The sequence below is a fragment of the Ranitomeya variabilis genome, chromosome 3 (assembly GCF_051348905.1).
Source record: "Ranitomeya variabilis isolate aRanVar5 chromosome 3, aRanVar5.hap1, whole genome shotgun sequence".
In the NCBI taxonomy this organism is placed as follows: Eukaryota; Metazoa; Chordata; class Amphibia; order Anura; family Dendrobatidae; genus Ranitomeya; species Ranitomeya variabilis.
Window position 1 is genome coordinate 773,335,352 of NC_135234.1, and position 23,700 is coordinate 773,359,051.

A 23,700-nucleotide genomic window follows, 5' to 3' on the forward strand; every position below is an offset into this window, starting at 1 on the left:
TGTATACAGAGATACGTGATAAGATCCTGTCTGCAGTCACCACTAGGGGAAGCTCCCTGTATACAGAGATACATGATAAGATCCTGTCTGCAGCCACCACTAGGGGGAGCTCCCTGTATACAGAGATACATGATAAGATCCTGTCTGCAGTCACCACTAGGGGGAGCCCCCTGTATACAGAGATACGTGATAAGATCCTGTCTGCAGTCACCACTAGGGGAAGCTCCCTGTATACAGAGATACATGATAAGATCCTGTCTGCAGCCACCACTAGGGGGAGCTCCCTGTATACAGAGATACATGATAAGATCCTGTCTGCAGTCACCACTAGGGGGAGCTCCCTGTTTACAGAGATACATGATAAGATCATGTCTGCAGCCACCACTAGGGGGAGCTCCCTGTATACAGAGATACATGATAAGATCATGTCTGCAGCCACCACTAGGGGGAGCTCCCTGTATACAGAGATACATGATAAGATCCTGTCTGCAGCCACCACTAGGGGGAGCTCCTTGTATACAGAGACACATGATAAGATCCTGTCTGCAGCCACCACTAGGGGGAGCTCCCTGTATATAGAGATACATGATAAGATCCCGTCTGCAGTCAGCACTAGGGGAGCTCTCTGTATACAGAGATACATGATAAGATCCTGTCTGCAGCCACCACTAGGGGAGCTCCCTGTATACAGAGATACGTGATAAGATCCTGTCTGCAGCCACCACTAGGGGGAGCTCCCTGTATACAGAGCTACATGATAAGATCCTGTCTGCAGTCACCACTAGGGGGAGCTCTCTGTATACAGAGATACGTGATAAGATCCTGTCTGCAGTCACCACTAGGGGGAGCTCCCTGTATACAGAGATACGTGATAAGATCCTGTCTGCAGCCACCACTAGGGGGAGCTCCCTGTATACAGAGATACGTGATAAGATCCTGTCTGCAGTCACCACTAGGGGGAGCTCCCTGTATACAGAGATACGTGATAAGATCCTGTCTGCAGTCACCACTAGGGGAGCTCCCTGTATACAGAGATACGTGATAAGATCCTGTCTGCAGTCACCACTAGGGGGAGCTCCCTGTATACAGAGATACGTGATAAGATCCTGTCTGCAGTCACCACTAGGGGAGCTCCTTGTATACAGAGATACGTGATAAGATCCTGTCTGCAGTCACCACTAGGGGGAGCCCCCTGTATACAGAGATACGTGATAAGATCCTGTCTGCAGTCACCACTAGGGGGAGCTCCCTGTATACAGAGATACGTGATAAGATCCTGTCTGCAGTCACCACTAGGGGGAGCTCCTTGTATACAGAGATACATGATAAGATCCTGTCTGCAGTCACCACTAGGGGGAGCTCCCTGTATACAGAGACACATGATAAGATCCTGTCTGCAGCCACCACTAGGGGGAGCTCCCTGTATAGAGATACATGATAAGATCCTGTCTGCAGCCACCACTAGGGGGAGCTCCCTGTATACAGAGCTACATGATAAGATCCTGTCTGCAGTCACCACTAGGGGAGCTCCCTGTATACAGAGATACGTGATAAGATCCTGTCTGCAGTCACCACTAGGGGAGCTCTCTGTATACAGAGATACGTGATAAGATCCTGTCTGCAGTCACCACTAGGGGGAGCCCCCTGTATACAGAGATACGTGATAAGATCCTGTCTGCAGTCACCACTAGGGGGAGCTCCCTGTATACAGAGACACATGATAAGATCCTGTCTGCAGTCACCACTAGGGGAGCTCCCTGTATACAGAGATACGTGATAAGATCCTGTCTGCAGTCACCACTAGGGGAAGCTCCCTGTATACAGAGATACATGATAAGATCCTGTCTGCAGCCACCACTAGGGGGAGCTCCCTGTATACAGAGATACGTGATAAGATCCTGTCTGCAGTCACCACTAGGGGGAGCCCCCTGTATACAGAGATACGTGATAAGATCCTGTCTGCAGTCACCACTAGGGGAAGCTCCCTGTATACAGAGATACATGATAAGATCCTGTCTGCAGCCACCACTAGGGGGAGCTCCCTGTATACAGAGATACATGATAAGATCCTGTCTGCAGTCACCACTAGGGGGAGCTCCCTGTTTACAGAGATACATGATAAGATCATGTCTGCAGCCACCACTAGGGGGAGCTCCCTGTATACAGAGATACATGATAAGATCCTGTCTGCAGCCACCACTAGGGGGAGCTCCTTGTATACAGAGACACATGATAAGATCCTGTCTGCAGCCACCACTAGGGGGAGCTCCCTGTATATAGAGATACATGATAAGATCCCGTCTGCAGCCACCACTAGGGGGAGCTCCCTGTATACAGAGACACATGATAAGATCCTGTCTGCAGTCACCACTAGGGGGAGCTCCCTGTATACAGAGATACGTGATAAGAATCTGTCTGCAGTCACCACTAGAGAGAGCTCCCTGTATAGAGATACATGATAAGATCCTGTCTGCAGCCACCACTAGGGGGCGCTCCCTGTATACAGAGATACATGATAAGATCCTGTCTGCAGCCACCACTAGGGGGCGCTCCCTGTATACAGAGATACATGATAAGATCCCGTCTGCAGCCACCACTAGGGGGAGCTCCCTGTATACAGAGATACATGATAAGATCCTGTCTGCAGCCACCACTAGGGGGAGCTCCCTGTATACAGAGATACATGATAAGATCCTGTCTGCAGCCACCACTAGGGGGAGCTCCCTGTATACAGAGATACATGATAAGATCCTGTCTGCAGCCACCACTAGGGGGAGCTCCCTGTATACAGAGATACATGATGAGATCCTGTCTGCAGCCACCACTAGGGGGAGCTCCCTGTATACAGAGATACATGATAAGATCCTGTCTGCAGCCACCACTAGGGGGAGCTCCCTGTATACAGAGATACATGATAAGATCCTGTCTGCAGCCACCACTAGGGGGAGCTCCCTGTATACAGAGATACATGATAAGATCCTGTCTGCAGCCACCACTAGGGGGAGCTTCCTGTATACAGATACATGATAAGATCCTGTCAGCAGCCACCACTACAGGGATCTCCCTGTGTACAGAGATACATGATAAGATCCTGTCTGCAGCCACCACTAGGGGGAGCTCCCTGTATAGAGAGATATATGATAAGATCCTGTCTGCAGTCACTACTAGGGGGAGCCCCCTGTATACAGAGATACATGATAAGATCCTGTCTGCAGCCACCACTAGGGGGAGCTCCCTGTATAGAGAGATACATGATAAGATCCTGTCTGCAGTCACCACTAGGGGGAGCTCCCTGCATAGAGAGATACATGATAAGATCCTGTCTGCAGCCACCACTAGGGGGAGCTCCCTGTATACAGAGATACATGATAAGATCCTGTCTGCAGCCACCACTAGGGGGAGCCCCCTGTATACAGAGATACATGATAAGATCCTGTCTGCAGCCACCATTAGGGGGAGCTCCCTGTATACAGAGATATATGATAAGATCCTGTCTGCAGCCACCACTAGGGGGAGCTCCCTGTATACAGAGATACATGATAAGATCCTGTCTGCAGTCACCACTAGGGGGAGCTCCCTGTATACAGAGATATATGATAAGATCCTGTCTGCAGCCACCACTAGGGGGAGCTCCCTGTATACAGAGATACATGATAAGATCCTGTACGCAGTCACCACTAGGGGGAGCTCCCTGTATACAGAGATATATGATAAGATCCTGTCTGCAGCCACCACTAGGGGGAGCTCCCTGTATACAGAGATACATGATAAGATCCTGTACGCAGTCACCACTAGGGGGAGCTCCCTGTATACAGAGATATATGATAATATCCTGTCTGCAGCCACCACTAGGGGGAGCTCCCTGTATACAGAGATACATGATAAGATCCTGTACGCAGTCACCACTAGGGGGAGCTCCCTGTATACAGAGATATATGATAAGATCCTGTCTGCAGCCACCACTAGGGGGAGCTCCCTGTATACAGAGATACATGATAAGATCCTGTACGCAGTCACCACTAGGGGGAGCTCCCTGTATACAGAGATACATGATAAGATCCTGTACGCAGTCACCACTAGGGGGAGCTCCCTGTATACAGAGATATATGATAAGATCCTGTCTGCAGCCACCACTAGGGGGAGCTCCCTGTATACAGAGATACATGATAAGATCCTGTACGCAGTCACCACTAGGGGGAGCTCCCTGTATACAGAGATATATGATAAGATCCTGTCTGCAGCCACCACTAGGGGGAGATCCCTGTATACAGAGATACATGATAAGATCCTGTCTGCAGTCACCACTAGGGGGAGCTCCCTGTATACAGAGATACATGATAAGATCCTGTCTGCAGCCACCACTAGGGGGAGCTCCCTGTATACAGAGATACATGATAAGATCCTGTCTGCAGTCACCACTAGGGGGAGCTCCCTGTATACAGAGATACATGATAAGATCCTGTCTGCAGCCACCACTAGGGGGAGATCCCTGTATACAGAGATACATGATAAGATCCTGTCTGCAGCCACCACTAGGGGGAGCTCCCTGTATACAGAGATACATGATAAGATCCTGTCTGCAGTCACCACTAGGGGGAGCTCCCTGTATACAGAGATACATTATAAGATCCTGTCGCAGCCACCACTAGGGGGAGCTCCCTGTATACAGAGATACATGATAAGATCCTGTCTGCAGCCACCACTAGGGGGAGCTCCCTGTATACAGAGATACATGATAAGATCCTGTCTGCAGCCACCACTAGGGGGGAGCTCCCTGTATACAGAGATACATGATAAGATCCTGTCTGCAGCCACCACTAGGGGGAGCTCCCTGTATACAGTATACCTAGTGTACTTTATAGTACCACAATAGGCTATATGCTCCCTCCCGCTGGTAATAGAATGTTATCACTTACCTGTCTATTTATGTAATTTAAAAATAAACTTATATTAATAATAACTGATTTATGATAATAGTATTTTTATTTGGGGTCTCTGCACTCACCCACGGGGTCCACAACATCTATGTGATCCACAAAATCCCTCTTCCCCAGATACACGGTGAGCTGTGTGGAGAGAAAACAACGAATGTCAGAGATTCTCAATAACAAAAAGTTCCAATGCATGAAAAGGAGGAAGGTGGTGATACCTGCAGCTACAGGGAGCGGGGATTACACTGGTGGATGTCTGTAAATGGGGGAACTCTGCCCCCCTAAAATCTTATATCTACTATAAAGAGACCACCTTGATTAATAGCTTTAAGGCTCCTCACTAACTTATCTGGAGCATGAAGTGATCCCCTCGATATAACATGTAACTTGTGTGTGAAGTGCTGTGGTCAGCTCTATTACAGGGGCACTGTGGTCGGCTTTATTACAGGGGCACTGTGGTCGGCTTTATTATAGGGGCACTGTGGTCGGCTTTATTACAGGGGCACTGTGGTCGGCTTTCTTATAGGGGCACTGTGGTCGGCTTTATTATAGGGGCACTGTGGTCGGCTTTATTATAGGGGCACTGTGGTCAGCTCTATTATAGGGGCACTGTGGTCGGCTTTATTACAGGGGCACTGTGGTCGGCTTTATTATAGGGGCACTGTGGTCGGCTTTATTACAGGGGCACTGTGGTCGGCTTTCTTATAGGGGCACTGTGGTCGGCTTTATTATAGGGGCACTGTGGTCGGCTTTATTATAGGGGCACTGTGGTCAGCTCTATTATAGGGGCACTGTGGTCGGCTCTATTATAGGGGCACTGTGGTCGGCTTTATTATAGGGGCACTGTGGTCGGCTCTATTATAAGGGCACTGTGGTCGGCTTTATTATAGGGGCACTGTGGTCGGCTCTATTATAGGGGCACTGTGGTCGGCTTTATTATAGGGGCACTGTGGTCAGCTCTATTATAGGGGCACTGTGGTCGGCTTTATTATAGGGGCACTGTGGTCGGCTCTATTATAGGGGCACTGTGGTCGTCTCTATTATAGGGGCACTGTGGTCGGCTTTATCATAGGGGGACTGTGGTCGGCTCTATTATAGGGGCAATGTGGTCGGCTTTATTATAGGTGCACTGCAGTCGGCTTTATTATAGGGGCACTGTGGTCGGTTCTATTACAGGGGCACTGTGGTCGGCTTTATTATAGGGGCACTGTGGTCGGCTTTATTATAGGGGCACTGTGGTCGGCTCTATTATAGGTGCATTGTGGTCGGCTTTATTATATGGGCACTGTGGTCGGTTCTATTACAGGGGCACTGTGGTCGGCTTTATTATAGGGGCACTGTGGTCGGCTATATTATAGGGGCACTGTGGTCGGCTCTAGTATAGAGTCACTGTGGTGGGCTTTATTATAGGGGCACTGTGGTCGGCTCTATTATAGGAGCACTGTGGTCGGCTTTATTATATGGGCACTGTGGTCAGCTCTATTATAGGGGCACTGTGGTCGGCTATATTATAGAGGCACTGTGGTCGGCTTTATTACAGGGGCTATGTGGTCGGCTCTAGAATAGAGTCACTGTGGTCGGCTTTATTATAGGGGCACTGTGGTCGGCTCTATTATAGGGACACTGTAGTTGGCTCTATTATAGGGGCACTGTGGTTGGCTTTATTATAGGGGCACTGTGGTCGGCTTTATCATAGGGGCACTGGTCGGCTCTATTATAGGGGAATTGTGGTCGGCTTTATTATAGGTGCACTGCAGTCGGCTTTATTATAGGGACACTGTGGTCGGCTCTATTATAGGGGCACTGTGGTCGGCTATATAATAGAGGCACTGTGGTCGGCTCTATTATGGGGCACTGTGGTCGGCTCTAGTATAGAGTCACTGTGGTGGGCTTTAATATAGGGGCACTGTGGTCGGCTTTATTATAGGGGCACTGTGGTCAGCTCTATTATAGGGGCACTGTGGTCGGCTATATAATAGAGGCACTGTGGTCGGCTCTATTATGGGGCACTGTGGTCGGCTCTAGTATAGAGTCACTGTGGTTGGCTTTATTATAGGAGCACTGTGGTCGGCTTTATTATAGGGGCACTGTGGTCAGCTCTATTATAGGGGCACTGTGGTCGGCTATATAATAGAGGCACTGTGGTCGGCTCTATTATGGGGCACTGTGGTCGGCTCTAGTATAGAGTCACTGTGGTGGGCTTTAATATAGGGGCACTGTGGTCGGCTCTATTATAGGGGCACTGTGGTCAGCTCTAGTATAGGGGCACTGTGGTCAGCTCTAGTATAGGGGCACTGTGGTCGGCTTTATTATAGGGGCACTGTGGTGGGCTTTATTATAGGGGCACTGTGTTCGGCTCTAGTATAGAGTCACTGTGGTGGGCTTTAATATAGGGGCACTGTGGTCGGCTCCATTACAGGGGCACTGCGGTCGGCTCTATTATAGGGGCACTGTGGTCGGCTGTATTATAGGGGCACTGTGGTCGGCTCTATTAAAAGGGCACTGTGGTCAGCTTTATTATAGGGGCACTGTGGTCGGCTTTATTATAGGGGCACTGTGGTCGGCTCTATTATAGGGGCACTGTGGTCGGCTTTATTATAGGGGCATTGTGGTCGGCTCTATTATAAGGGAACTGTGGTTGGCTTTATTATAGGGGCACTGTGGTCGGCTTTATTATAGGGGCACTGTGGTCAGCTCTAGTATAGGGGCACTGTGGTCAGCTCTAGTATAGGGGCACTGTGGTCGGCTTTATCATAGGGGCACTGTGGTGGGCTTTATTATAGGGGCACTGTGTTCGGCTCTAGTATAGAGTCACTGTGGTGGGCTTTAATATAGGGGCACTGTGGTCGGCTCCATTACAGGGGCACTGCGGTCGTCTCTATTATAGGGGCACTGTGGTCGGCTGTATTATAGGGGCACTGTGGTCGGCTCTATTAAAAGGGCACTGTGGTCAGCTTTATTATAGGGGCACTGTGGTCGGCTTTATTATAGGGGCACTGTGGTCGGCTCTATTATAGGGGCACTGTGGTCGGCTTTATTATAGGGGCATTGTGGTCGGCTCTATTATAAGGGAACTGTGGTTGGCTTTATTATAGGGGCACTGTGGTCGGCTTTATTATAGGGGCACTGTGGTCGGCTCTATTATAAGGGCACTGTGGTCGGCTCTATTATAGGAGCACTGTGGTCGGCAGGATTATAAGGGCACTGTGGTCGGCTTTATTATAGGGGCACTGTGGTCGGCTCTATTATAAGGGCACTGTGTTCGGCTCTATTATAGGGGCACTGTGGTCAGCTTTATTATAGGGGCACTGTGGCCGGCTCTAGAATACAGTCACTGTGGTCGGCTTTATTATAGGGGCACTGTGGTCGGCTATATTATAGGGGCACTGTGGTTGGCTTTATTATAGGGGCACTGTGGTCGGCTATATTATAGGGGCACTGTGGTCGGCTTTATTATAGGGGCACTGTGGTCGGCTTTATTATAGGGGCACTGTGGTCGGCTCTATTATAAGGGCACTGTGGTCGGCTTTATTATATGGGCACTGTGGTTGGCTTTATTATAGGGGCACTGTGGTCGGCTTTACTATAGGGGCACTGTTGTTGGCTTTATTATAGGGGCACTGTGGTCGGCTTTATTATAGGGGCACTGTGGTCGGCTCTATTATAAGGGCACTGTGGTCGGCTCTATTATAGGAGCACTGTGGTCGGCAGGATTATAAGGGCACTGTGGTCGGCTTTATTATAGGGGCACTGTGGTCGGCTCTATTATAAGGGCACTGTGTTCGGCTCTATTATAGGGGCACTGTGGTCAGCTTTATTATAGGGGCACTGTGGTCGGCTTTATTATAGGGGCACTGTGGTCGGCTCTATTATAGGGGCACTGTGGTCGGCTCTATTATAAGGGCACTGTGGTCAGCTTTATTATATGGGCACTGTGGTTGGCTTTATTATAGGGGCACTGTGGTCGGCTTTACTATAGGGGCACTGTTGTTGGCTTTATTATAGGGGCACTGTGGTCGGCTTTATTATAGGGGCACTGTGGTCGGCTCTATTATAAGGGCACTGTGATTGGCTTTATTATAGGGGCACTGTGGTCGGCTTTACTATAGGGGCACTGTTGTTGGCTTTATTATAGGGGCACTGTGGTCGGCTCTATTATAAGGGCACTGTGGTTGGCTTTATTATATGGGCACTGTGATTGGCTTTATTATAGGGGCACTGTGGTCGGCTTTACTATAGGGGCACTGTGGTCGGCTTTATTATAGGGGCACTGTTGTTGGCTTTATTATAAGGGCACTGTGGTCGGCTTTATTATAGGGGCACTGTGGTCGGCTTTACTATAGGGGCACTGTTGTTGGCTTTATTATAGGGGCACTGTTGTTGGCTTTATTATAAGGGCACTGTGGTCGGCTTTATTATAGGGGCACTGTGGTCGGCTCTATTATAGGGGCACTGTGGTCGGCTCTATTATAGGGGCACTGTGGTCGGCTTTATTATAGGGGCACTGTGGTCGGCTCTATTATAAGGGCACTGTGGTCGGCTTTATTATATGGGCACTGTGATTGGCTTTACTATAGGGGCACTGTGGTCGGCTTTACTATAGGGGCACTGTTGTTGGCTTTATTATAGGGGCACTGTTGTTGGCTTTATTATAAGGGCACTGTGGTCGGCTTTATTATAGGGGCACTGTGGTCGGCTTGATGAAAACACTTATTAAATATCCAGAAAACACTCGGGGTCCGACCGTCACTGCTGCTGTGAGGAAGAGAAAATATTCCTATGTGTTTATCAGGGTTTCTAAGTGAAGAAATAAAGCAGATCAGGGGCAGAGACAGAATATTCAGGACCAGGTGACCACAGAGGCTTCGGGATCAGATGCAGCTACCTGACCAAAGGCACAAAACCGCCAAACCTCCCCCTACCATAACTCTACTGCAGATTGTGACCACCTGGACCAAATCTGTGACTGAGAGGTGTCAGAATACTAGCGCTCACAGGAGACGTCCAGCATTGTGAGGGTGCAATTACAATTAGCATTTAAAGGGAATCTGTCATTAACCACCAACCCTTTAAGCCACTCAGTAGGGAGGCAGGTCTCTGAAAGCTAAATCCAGCAACACATTTACATCTTATATTTGTTGTTGCACTCCCAAGAAATCAACATTTTAGCTCATATACAAATGAGGAGTTAAGTGCTCTGAGAGTGAGAGAGCACTTCCCGAACTTCCGCCTACATAGTTGATTCCCCATGCAGCACCAGCCTATCTAGCCTGTTTGGTCGCTCACTGTGTGACGTGAGGCGCCAGGAAAATAAATCAGCCAGCAATTAATAATGCAAAGGAAGATGCAGCTGGGCAAGGAAACAACCTGGGGAAGCAGTGATTAGTTAAGTGCTCTGTCACGCCCAGAGCACTTAACTCATTATTTGCATATTATTTAGAACACCAGAGACTGAGACACTAAACCACCGGACACAAGGGACTGGGACACTAAACCACTGGACACCAGAGACTGAGACACTAAACCACCGGACACAAGGGACTGGGACACTAAACCACTGGATACCAGGGACTGATACACTAAACCACCGGACACCAGGGACTGAGGCACTAAACCACTGGACACCAGGGACTGAGGCACTAAACCACTGGACACCAGGGACTGATACACTAAACCACCGGACACCAGGGACTGAGGCACTAAACCACTGGATACCAGGGAGTGATACACTAAACCACTGGACACCAGGGACTGATACACTAAACCACCGGACACCAGGGACTGAGGCACTAAACCACTGGACACCAGGGACTGAGACACTAAACCACCGGACACAAGGGACTGGGACACTAAAACACTGGATACCAGGGACTGAGACACTAAACCACCGGACACCAGGGACTGAGACACTAAACCACCGGACACCAGGGACTGAGACACTAAACCACCGGACACCAGGGACTGGGACACTAAACCACCGGACACCAGGGACTGAGACACTAAACCACCGGACACCAGGGACTGATACACTAAACCACCGGACACCAGGGACTGGGACACTAAAACACTGGACACCGGGGACTGAGACACTAAACCACTGGACACCAGGGACTGAGACACTAAACCACTGGACACCAGGGACTGAGATACTAAACCACTGGACACCGGGGACTGAGACACTAAACCACTGGACACCAGGGACTGGGACACTAAACCACTGGACACCAGGGACTGAGACACTAAACCACTGGACACCAGGGACTGGGACACTAAACCACCGGACACCAGGGACTGGGACACTAAAACACTGGACACCAGAGACTGAGACACTAAACCACTGGACACCAGGGACTGGGACACTAAACCACTGGACACCAGGGACTGAGACACTAAACCACCGGACACCAGGGACTGAGACACTAAACCACTGGACACCAGAGACTGAGACACTAAACCACTGGACACCAGGGACTGAGACACTAAACCACTGGACACCAGGGACTGGGACACTAAACCACTGGACACCAGGGAGTGAGACACTAAACCACTGGACACCAGGGACTGGGACACTAAACCACTGGACACTAGGGACTGAGACACTAAAACACTGGACACCGGGGACTGAGACACTAAACCACCGGACACCAGGGACTGGGACACTAAACCACTGGACACCAGGGACTGAGACACTAAACCACCGGACACCAGGGACTGGGACACTAAAACACTGGACACCAGAGACTGAGACACTAAACCACTGGACACCAGGGACTGGGACACTAAACCACTGGACACCAGGGACTGAGACACTAAACCACCGGACACCAGGGACTGGGACACTAAAACACTGGACACCAGAGACTGAGACACTAAACCACCGGACACCAGGGACTGAGACACTAAACCACCGGACACCAGGGACTGGGACACTAAAACACTGGACACCAGAGACTGAGACACTAAACCACCGGACACCAGGGACTGAGACACTAAACCACCGGACACCAGGGACTGGGACACTAAACCACTGGACACCAGGGACTGGGACACTAAACCACCGGACACAAGGGACTGGGACACTAAACCACCGGACACCAGGGACTGGGACACTAAAACACTGGACACCAGGGACTGAGACACTAAACCACCGGACACCAGAGATTGAACCCCTGGATAAGTGTCAGCAGCGCGGTACATGGGAGCCTGTAGGAGCCGTGCTCCAGGATCTGTCACGTTCTCGCTTTCTCTCCGCCGCTCGTGTGATTACATAGATAAATGAAGGAGTCGGCGGCGTCAGAAGCTGCGGCCTCCGCTGATCCACTGCCGACATTCATTTGTTTTGCTCTCACTGAATAATACAAATCAGATCTCCGAGGAAATAATGGAAGATTTATTTTTGGAATTTCTACAGTTAAAATAAACAGAAAGTAATAACCAGAGACGAGAACACGACAGAAGGACAAATACGAGGAAAGAAGGGATCAGCGAGGAGCCTGGAGGGGAGCGGGGGGATTACACACATACATCATGTAACAGCAGAATTATAAATGCAGCTCTGGAGGTGACTGGAGCATAAGACACGATGTAACAGCACAATAGTGACTGCAGCTCTGGAGGTGACTGGAGGATAAGAAACGATTTAACAATCAGAGCATTCTCAGGACGTTATAGAGACTTTAACCTTTTGGATTTTCTATTCCCATTTTTTGACATTTTCATGATCTCTGATCATTAATTTTATAGAGAACAATGTAAGCAGCGCAGCTTTCTCACAGCTGATGGTTTGCTTCCATTGTATTCGGTCCCTGGAGAATCCTTTTGCCTGCAGTGATACATTGTGACAAGCTGCATGGACCAGGGGAGGAGGATTGTGCTGCTGATTCTACTGCTGTCGGGACTTTCATTCCTCGCATTCTCCGCTTCGCTCAGCGAGGGTCTTCACTCTCCGCTTCGCTCAGTGAGGGTCTTCGCTCAGCAAGGGTCTTCACTCTCCGCTTCGCTCAGTGAGGGTCTTCACTCTCCACTTCGCTCAGTGAGGGTCTTCACTCTCCACTTCGCTCAGTAAGGGTTCTTCACTCTCTCTGCTTTGCTCAATGAGGGTCTTCACTCTTTGCTTCGCTCGGCAAGGGTCTTCACTCTCCTCTTTGCTCAGTGAGGGTCTTCACTCTCCGCTTCACTCAGTGAGGGTCTTCACTCTCTGCCTCGCTCAGTGAGGGTCTTCACTCTCCGCTTCACTCAGTGAGGGTCTTCACTCTCCGCTTCGCTCAGTGAGGGTCTTCACTCTCCGCTTCGCTCAGTGAGGGTCTTCACTCTCCTCTTTGCTCAGTGAGGGTCTTCACTCTCCCCTTCGCTCAGTGAGGGTCTTCACTCTCCCCTTCGCTCAGTGAGGGTCTTCACTCTCCCCTTCGCTCAGTGAGGGTCTTCACTCTCTGCTTCGCTCAGAGAGGGTCTTCACTCTCCGCTTCGCTCAGTGAGGGTCTTCACTCTCCGTTTCACTCAGCGAGGGTCCTGGCCCCATGAACTCATCGCTTTTCTTTCTTTTACAGCTTTTAATGATAAAACCTTTTCATTTTTTCTACATCTCTGATCTCCATGGAAACAGCAGCGCGCGGCGTCAAGATTTATGATCTCGGGTTTTCTGCCGGAGCTTTCAGATTAGACAGATATGAGCGAAGCACGAAAAACCTAAAGACTCAGAAATGGCAAAAACCTATCAGATGTGGTAAATGGACAAGAGAGGCTTCTGCAGGGGCCCCGTATGCTCAGGGGCCCCTCGGCCACTCTGCAGTGTTAGGTCCTACAAGTACGGAGCTGTAATATTATCATCCCAATCTTTCACACAGTTTGGGCTCCGTTCCAATTAATCAGGTTTGTCCTGGAAATTGCCCCTTTTATGCAAATTAGTCTAATCAGCACCTCCCCTGCTGAGCGGCTCCCGGACAATCAAACAGCTCTGCTGGTGAGTGTGTGATGTGTGAGGAGGCGTTTGTGCTTTGTGATGTCATCAGCAGCCTGTGACATCACCGGGGCCGGCTGTGGCTATTGGTCCTGAGAAGCTGAACCAGCAGGGGGTGCCAGAGAGCCATGACACAGATTTGCTCATGGATATTTTCCAGCCAGGGTCATTGCAGATAATAAGTGTCTTCTATGTGCAGAATCTGTATAAGTAAAGGACGGGCAGCGGATTATTAAATCGGAGTCAAATGTGATCCCTGGACAGAAGTAAGAGAAGATAAAACAGCAGAACTATGAATGCAGCTCTGGATGTGAAATAGGATAAGATGATGACGCTGCAGAACTATGAGTGCAGCTCTGGATGTGACCAGAGTAAGACACAAGATAGGACAGCAGAACTGTGAATGGAACTCTATATGTTACTGATGTATACGATATGATTAAACATTAAAACTGTGAGTGCAGCTTTGGATGTGACTGGAACATAATAAAATATCAAACTGCAGAATTGTGAATACAGCTCTGGGTGTGACTGCAGTATAAGACAGCAAAGCAGAATCAAGAATGCATCTCTGACAAAATGATAGACTAGAACTATAAGTGCAGCTCTGGATATGACTGGATTAAAATACAAGATAATGCTGCACAATTGTGAATGCTGCTCTGGATGTGAATACAGCGTAAGATGAAACAGAACTACTGTGAATGCAGCTTTGGATGTGACCGAAATATAAGATGAAGGTAAAACACTAGACCTGATGTTTAAGACATAATGAAACACTAGAGATGTGAGTGCAGCTCTGGCTGTGACTAAAGTAAACTACAAGATGAAACTGCAGAACTATGAATGCAGCTCAGGCTGTGACTAAAGCAATATACAAGATGAAACGGCAGAACTGTGAATATGTGAATACAGCTCTAGAAGTGACTGAAATATAAGATGAAGGTAAAACACTAGACCTGATGTTTAAGACATGATGAAACACTAGAGATGTGAGTGCAGCTCTGGTTGTGACTAAAGTAAAATACTAGATAAAACAGCAGAACTGTGAATGCAGCTCTGGCTGTGACTGGAGAACAAGCTACTGAGTGTTTTGTGCAGATTAACAGCACAGCCAGAGCAGCATTTGTGAAATGAATGCATTAATATTGGATTATGACATTGATATATGTGTCATCTGGCAGCACAGGGCGCTCACCTTGCCATTAGGACTGGCTTTCTTAAATACTCTGCAAAGAAAGAGAGAAAAAAATACATATTAGAATTTAAAGGAACATGCACACTAATAAGAGAATAATGTGTAGATCACTAGGACGGCGGCGGCCATTGTGTGTCTGATCCAACATGCACAACTCTCCTCCCGGGTAAATTTACATTTTATTTCTGGTAACTATTCTGCTGATGTTATACTCCGGTCACATCTAAAGCTGCAGTCACAACTCCTGCCCGACTGTCAATCATGTTCAGTCAGATCACAGCTCACTGCAAAATTGTAACTGCCGCTTGGAATGTGATTGGAGAATATGTGATCATAAAACAGGAAAAGTAAAATGAGACCTGGAACAAAGTCCTGACTACAGAAGTTCTACAACTTTATGAAAGTTATTAGAGGACCAACTCCATGACTCTTTTGCCCCTGTCTCGATAAATCCCCCTCTTCCTCCTTCCTTTTGTGCTTCAGTCTCTCACTATTTTCAGGATCTCAGCTGTCATTGAACGATAACGCTTGTTTCCATTCAGTGACAGTAACTGGAAACTATTGTATCGTTATCGGCAGCGGTGACCGGAATCTCTCTGCTGGTTTGTTACATTGTATCAGTCCACACAGTTGTAGCTGTGCAGGATTACGGTCACTAAATGGAAACAAGACGTCTTGAAAATGACCAAAAAAATATGAAATCAAGGGCCCAATTCTTCATTTCTGGATTTTTTAAGTCACTTTTCATTTTGTCTTGTGTAATTTGTTTCCGTTTTTTTCGCCAAATTCTTCAACATGGCGCAGACAGGTTCATGAAGTTTAAGCAAAAACAAAACTGCTCTTTATTTGTATCTTTTTTACTATTTTGGGGCCTTTTTAAAGCAAAAAGTTTTATAATCCATTGAATTGGTGCATGCAACTATAATAAAAAAAAAAACACTCTGCTAGAACTGGGGGACATTTCTGCAACAATTCAGAGATTTTTTAAAAGTTGTAGAATTCCCCTGCAAAAAAAATTAGGAGAATGGGCGCTAATAGGTAAAGAGGCCTGGAGTCGTCTGCTACACAACATTCTCTGGCAGCTCCAAACCTGCAGAAGGAGCGACGTGAGGCAGAAAGTGTTATAAGGGGGAACACAATGTAGCTACATAACGTAAGACCCCATAATAATGTATAATAACCGTCCATGCCGCAGTACATCAGTGTTATAGGTATTTCCCAAGAGTAACTGCACGCTCAGCCTCTGCTCCATTCAGAACGGGGCTGATGCCACCAGGGTTAGGGTGAGGAAGTCTGCTATTCCAGGGGCGCGCATAGAAAACATGAGACCCCATACTAATTAGGCCCCCCACACTTCACAACCCTCCACACAGTATAATGGCCTCCACACAGTATGATGACCTCCACACAGTATAGTGGCCTCCACACAGTATGATGACCCCCACATGGTATAGTGGCCTCCACACAGTATGATGACCCCCACACAAACCTCCACACAGTATAGTGGCCTCCACACAGTATGATGACCCCCACACAACCCTCCACACAGTACAGTGACTTCCACACATTATGATGGGCCTCACACAACCCTCCACAGTATAGTGGCCTCCACACAGTATGATGACCCCACACAACCCTCCACACAGTAGTGGCGTCCACACAGTATGATGACCCCCACACAACCCTCCACACCATATAGTGGCATCCACACAGTATGATGACCCACACACAACCCTCCACACCGTATAGTGGCATCCACACAGTATGATGACCCACACACAACCTTCCACAGTGTAGTAGCCTCAACACAGTATGATTACCTCCACACAACCCTCCACAGTGTAGTGACCTCCACACAGTATGATGACCCCCACACAACCCTCCACACAGTACAGTGACCTCCACACAGTATGATGACCCACACACAACCCTCCACATAGTATAGTGGCCTTCACACAGTATGACCCCCACACAACCATCCACACAGTATAGTGACCTCCACACAGTATGATGACCTCCACACAACCCTCCACACAGTATAGTGGCCTCCACAGTATGATGACCCCCACACAACCCTCCACACAGTATAGTGACCTCCACACAGTATGATGACCCACACACAACCCTACACTCAGTATAGTGGCCTCCACACAATTTGATGACCCCACACAACACTCCACACAATATAGTGACCTCCACACAGTTTGATGACCTCCACACAACCCTCCACAAAGTATGATGTCCCCCACACAACCGTCCATACAGTATAGTGACCTCCACACAGTATGGTGATCCCCACACACAATTACACACAGTACAGTGGCCTCCACACAGTATGATGGGCCCCACACAACCCTCCACACAGTATAGTGGCCTCCACACAGTATGATGACCCCCACACAACCCTCCACACAGTATAGTGGCCTCCACGCAGTATGATGGGCCCCACACAACCCTCCACACAGTATAGTGGCCTCCACACAGTATGATGACCCCCACACAACCCTCCACACAGTATAATGACCTCCACACAGTATGATGGCCCCCACACAACTCTCCGCACAGTATGATAGCTCCAACACAACCCTCCACACAGTATGAAGGCCCCACACAACCCTCCACATTGTATAATAGCCTTCCAAACAGTATAATTGCCCCCATTGAGTAAAAAAATAAAATACTCACCTTTCCTTGTTACTGCACTGCTGCATTCTCCTCAGCTGAAGCTCTGCACTGCTTGGCACAGCAGGCGAGATGTAGTGACATTATCGCGCCCGCTGCACTGAGACGTCAGATGATGGAGGAGGGAGCGGACGGATCGCTGTTCTATCTTTGCTTTTAGCTGTATTGCCATCCAGGATGCCGATATAGTTGAAAGTGCGATACCAGTTAGGGGGGCCCTGACTCACGAACCCCTTAGCGGCCGCGTGATACTATTAGCAGTACGTCACTGGGTGCAGCCCCAAGCTCGAGATCGCAGGGGGTCTCATCGGTCGGCTATACTCTGGATAGGTACAGAGGGCATTAGATTCTCACACTAATCTTACTATTCACAGATTTCGCTTCTGACGGAGCTGCACAGAATTCTGGGACTTATATACAACGTCAGCAAATCGATGATTATTACTCGATTATTAGATATTGGGAGTATTTTCAAGGCTGATGCCTGTGATGTTCCACTGTCTATCTTTGACTGTACTGTATCTTTAAGAAATATCATTGCTACAGGACGGAGTGTTACATTGTATCTTCTGCCTCGTAACAAATATTTTGCATTTCTTGTAGTAAAAGAAAAAATATTCAGACCTGCAGAATGATCAAGAAGGGACTCGAATCCCAGGACGTTCATAGGGGCCACAATACATGAATAAACGGTGAATAAACTGCACAGTCTCAGCCAAACGCTCCCATATTGTGTCCGCAGCTCTAGTGCTCAGCATAAATGAGTACACCCCTCTGGAAAGTAACAATTTAATCAATATTTCACAGAGCACAAAAATGATTTCCAAACTTTTGCCAATTCTGAATTTCATAGAACACTTTTTCACCCCATAACAAGACAGTGAGGTGAATAGTATAACTCATTAATAAATCTTCTAGTATTACTCAAATTAGTAAATGCAAAAATGAGTACACCCCACATCAAAACTTACTATGTGTACTAAGTATCACCACAAAGGAGCACACAGACTAAACAATATATAGTGCTGCGGGCTGGGTCCTCCGAGCAGCACAGAGTGTTTTTAGGAAAGGAATATGCTGATCTTGTGGGAGGTCACAGACAGAGTTACAACGTGAGAGCAGTAGAGTGTTTCAGAAGAAGAGCGTGCCCATTTTTTGCAAGGTCACACAGTGATAGTTACATTTTGAAAGGCGAAGGGCAACACAGAGTATTTCAGGAGTGGAGTGTGTTCAGCTTATAGGAGGTCACAGTGGAAGAAGACGGGTCCTCCCTGCAGCACAGAGCATTTCAGCAGTGGAGTGTGTTCAGCTTATAGGAGGTCACAGTGGAAGAAGACGGGTCCTCCCTGCAGCACAGAGCATTTCAGCAGTGGAGTGTGTTCAGCTTACAGGAGGTCACAGTGGAAGAAGACGGGTCCTCCCTGCAGCACAGAGCATTTCAGCAGTGGAGTGTGTTCAGCTTACAGGAGGTCACAGTGGAAGAAGACGGGTCCTCCCTGCAGCACAGAGTATTTCAGCAGTGGAGTGTGTTCAGCTTACAGGAGGTCACAGTGGAAGAAGACGGGTCCTCCCTGCAGCACAGAGCATTTCAGCAGTGGAGTGTGTTCAGCTTACAGGAGGTCACAGTGGAAGAAGACGGGTCCTCCCTGCAGCACAGAGCATTTCAGCAGTGGAGTGTGTTGAGCTTATAGGAGGTCACAGTGGAAGAAGACGGGTCCTCCCAGCAGCACAGAGTATTTCAGGAGTGGGTGTTCTGAGGTCACAGTGGAAGAAGACGGGTCCTCCCTGCAGCACAGAGCATTTCAGCAGTGGAGTGTGTTCAGCTTACAGGAGGTCACAGTGGAAGAAGACGGGTCCTCCTAGCAGCACAGAGCATTTCAGCAGTGGAGTGTGTTCAGCTTACAGGAGGTCACAGTGGAAGAAGACGGGTCCTCCTAGCAGCACAGAGCATTTCAGCAGTGGAGTGTGTTCAGCTTACAGGAGGTCACAGTGGAAGAAGACGGGTCCTCCCAGCAGCACAGAGCATTTCAGCAGTGGAGTGTGTTCAGCTTACAGGAGGTCACAGTGGAAGAAGACGGGTCCTCCCTGCAGCACAGAGCATTTCAGCAGTGGAGTGTGTTCAGTTTACAGGAGGTCACAGTGGAAGAAGACGGGTCCTCCCAGCAGTACAGAGCATTTCAGCAGTGGAGTGTGTTCAGCTTACAGGAGGTCACAGTGGAAGAAGACGGGTCCTCCCTGCAGCACAGAGTATTTCAGCAGTGGAGTGTGTTGAGCTTACAGGAGGTCACAGTGGAAGAAGACGGGTCCTCCCTGCAGCACAGAGTATTTCAGCAGTGGAGTGTGTTCAGCTTACAGGAGGTCACAGTGGAAGAAGACGGGTCCTCCCTGCAGCACAGAGTATTTCAGCAGTGGAGTGTGTTCAGCTTACAGGAGGTCACAGTGGAAGAAGACGGGTCCTCCCTGCAGCACAGAGTATTTCAGCAGTGGAGTGTGTTCAGCTTACAGGAGGTCACAGTGGAAGAAGACGGGTCCTCCCTGCAGCACAGAGTATTTCAGCAGTGGAGTGTGTTGAGCTTACAGGAGGTCACAGTGGAAGAAGACGGGTCCTCCCAGCAGCACAGAGCATTTCAGCAGTGGAGTGTGTTCAGCTTACAGGAGGTCACAGTGGAAGAAGATGGGTCCTCCCTGCAGCACAGAGTATTTCAGCAGTGGAGTGTGTTGAGCTTACAGGAGGTCACAGTGGAAGAAGACGGGTCCTCCCAGCAGCACAGAGTATTTCAGCAGTGGAGCGTGGATTGGCCAGTCTGTTTCTGTCTCTGTGCTATCAGGATCCATCCAGGCAGCATGAGAGGTTAATGGAGATGGCCCCTTCCGCTCATTGAGCGCTCGGCTGGATCGATCGCTGCTCCATTCAGCTCTGCGGCCTGGCTCACACACATCGCTTTTGCAGTCGATGCTCGGTCAGGACGCACACGGCGCAGGGAGGGCTCCACCATGGAAATCTCGCTTCCTGGGATGAAAGGATTTCCGCTCTGAAGCTTCAATACCTGGAAAAGCTTCAAGAGCATGAACTGCAGAGAGCGGCGACGAGGAGCGTCCCGGAGTCACCGGTGTCCCGGAGTGATCGGCTATCCAACCGCAACGGAGCCACAGAAAACAGCGGAACCGTCCTAACCCTGATCCCGGGAGGAAGGGGCCCCCGCAGAATATCCCACCACCCAGGGGCCCTCAACTGTGGCCCCTGCTCTTAGTTGATGCCTTGGAAGGGCTTCCATAAAATACTTGATTTGATACTTGACTTAATGAGCAATTGAAGACAGACAGAAGAGGCCCCTGTGCCAGGACAGTGTATGGGCCCTCTGCAGTCCAATCGCTCCTTATGAATGAGCGAATATTACAATGTTCCGTTTGGATTACATTTGCCGAATATGCAATATTCGTTAATTAATTTGTCAAATATTCTCCGAACATTACAGAATGTCATTCAGGTCAATGGGAGGCAAAAACAAACGCACAACACCTTATAACGGCCCCAAATGCTGAGAAAACACATCACATGAGGGACAGACCCCAGGAAAGTAGCCTCAATTCACCCACAGTACAGACTGTAGCATGGCACTGCAGCAATCAGCCAGGCATGAGGTATCGCGGTCCGGGACAGCATTTACAGCTTTCAACTGAACGTCACAGTAAGACGAGGAGGGAGAGGGATCGGTGTAGACCTCCTGTGCTGGGAGCCTGATACCACATGCAGCACCTCTACCTGCTTTCATGCTGGGCACAAATATCAGTGTCGTAGACTGCCATTGCCAGAAAAATGTAAGGATAGTAACACGGGTAGTTGAGTACAAGGAAGTGGAGGCCTGACGGTGTCGGAGGCCTACTGCTACAGGCAACACGCATGAAGGAGACTCAACCAGGAGTGTTCACATTTCCAAAAAGTAGAAATAGTATAATAGGGACCGACAGGTCTTCCACTATACCCAATCCAGCAGATGGACACCCAACCAGGAATGTTCACATTTCCAAAAATTATTGGCAGACACCACTAAAGTGGAATAACTGTCACAAGAATAGAAATACTATAATTAGGACCGACACATCTTCCACTACAGTTAACCCAGCAGATGTAGACCAACCATGACTCTTCACATTTCCACAAATTTGTGTTAACATCATCAGCAGAATCCACAGAAGCCACATCAAAGATATCACAGTGCGGTTACGTGAGATTAATCACACTAAAAATGCAATATCACTTAGTCTGCACAGTCTGCGATTGGGATGCTAAAGTCCTAGGAGATCCAAGACTTGTTCATCTTGATGAAAGTTAGGCAGTGTACACTTTCAGGGGACAGCCGGCTGTGCTTATCCGTCGGGACACCACCAGCAGCGCTGAAGACACGTTCTGAGAGAACGCTGGCTGCCGGGTACGATAAAACCTCCAAGGCGTGTGAGGTGAGCTCAGGCAACTCATCCTTTTTGGAAGACAAAAATGTGAAAGGGTCCAAACCCTCCCTGATAGTATTGATATTCAGTTCTAGATACTCCTGCACCATCCTCTCCAGTCATTCACCATGTGTAAGACTTGGACTGTTATGCTGGTGCACGAGTTGGTCTAAAATAATTGTCTCACAGAAATTGCTTGTTTCACTTACACCACTGCTGCTGATAATGTTTTGGCGTTGACGAATTTAGGTGCCAGAGGTTGGAAGTCTAGAGCTGCGATGTGCACTGTGTGCTTCACTGCTGTCTTGGGGAAGAGCTCTCTTAAGGTTGTGTAAAAGTGTCTTTCAATACTCCAGCATTCGCAGGTCCCTTTCTAGGGCAGGAAGCATCCAGCAAAATTTGGTTTTATAATGTGGATCTAATAGAGTGGCAACCCAGTAGTCAGCAGTATTCCTAATCATAACTATACGGGGGATCATTTTGCAGGTGGTGCAGCAAGAAGGCACTCCTATGTCGGGCTCTAACATGAGGTCCAAGCCCATGCTGTGTTGATGGCTGGGTAACAATTGTACTGCGTTGGCCCAGGCTATATGACATGACATACTGCGTCAGGGCTCGTTGCTGCTACCACAGTTGCTGAAACATGTGTAGAGTGGAATTCCACTGTGTCGGCACATCGCATATCAACCTGTTAACTGGCATGGACAAAGACCTCTGTATCGATGCAAGTCAATGATCAGAGGGGTGTGAAAGGTGGAAATGAGCGCACAGCTTCCATCCCTTCTGGAGCAGGTCACCGAAGCCAGGATAGTGGAGAAAATGCTGTACCACCAGGTTGAGGATGTGAGCCATGCAAGGCACGTGTGTGAGCTTGCCTAGCCGTAGGGCCGTCATCAGGTTCGCACCGTTATCAGACACGGCCTTCCCTGGATGCAGATTCAGCAAAGACAGCCATTGATCAAACTCAGCCTGGAGAGCTGTCCACAACTCTTCAGCTGAATGACTGCAATCTCCAAGGCATATCAATTTTAATTCTACCTCATTGCAGTGAGCCCTGGCTGTGCAGTACGGATGTGGTGAGGATTCACTCTGCACTGTTAGAATGTGTGTCTTGTGAAGGCAGAGGTTGGGGGCACAGGAGAAGGCCCTAGAGGAGATAGAGGAGGAGGCAGAAGCAGTGGAGGAAGTGTTAAATGTAGAGGTTTGGCCTGCAAGCCTTGGGGATTCCAAGACTTGTGAAGCAGCGCCTGTCGCCACAGCCTGTCCCCACAGCCACAGCCTCCTCGTCTTCCTCCTCAGATGACCTATTCAGATGGGGGGCTCTGTGTTCACACCAACTGGGATCTAACACATCATCATCATCCTCTGTGTTATCACATTCCTTGCCCTTGGAGTCACCCTCCTCCACTTCTTGCCCTGACACCACAGTACAGTCCGCGTGAGCCTCAGATATCTGAATCTCATTAGGATCACCTCCCCCCAGG

At 48.8% G+C, this 23,700-nt stretch overlaps 1 protein-coding gene across 4 annotated transcripts in view; it reads right to left on the minus strand.

Moving 5' to 3' along the window:
* The window catches only part of LOC143817438 (beta-arrestin-1), a 239,291-nt gene that overhangs the window by 73,700 nt on the left and 141,891 nt on the right, over window positions 1–23,700 (minus strand). For all 4 annotated transcript variants that reach the window (XM_077298840.1, XM_077298843.1, XM_077298844.1 and 1 more), the window contains exons 2-3: window positions 15,086–15,116; window positions 5,006–5,066 (exon numbers count right to left, since the gene is read on the minus strand). In XM_077298840.1, the coding sequence (XP_077154955.1) occupies window positions 5,006–5,066; window positions 15,086–15,116 (92 nt within the window). The remainder of the gene's footprint in view (window positions 1–5,005; window positions 5,067–15,085; window positions 15,117–23,700) is intronic.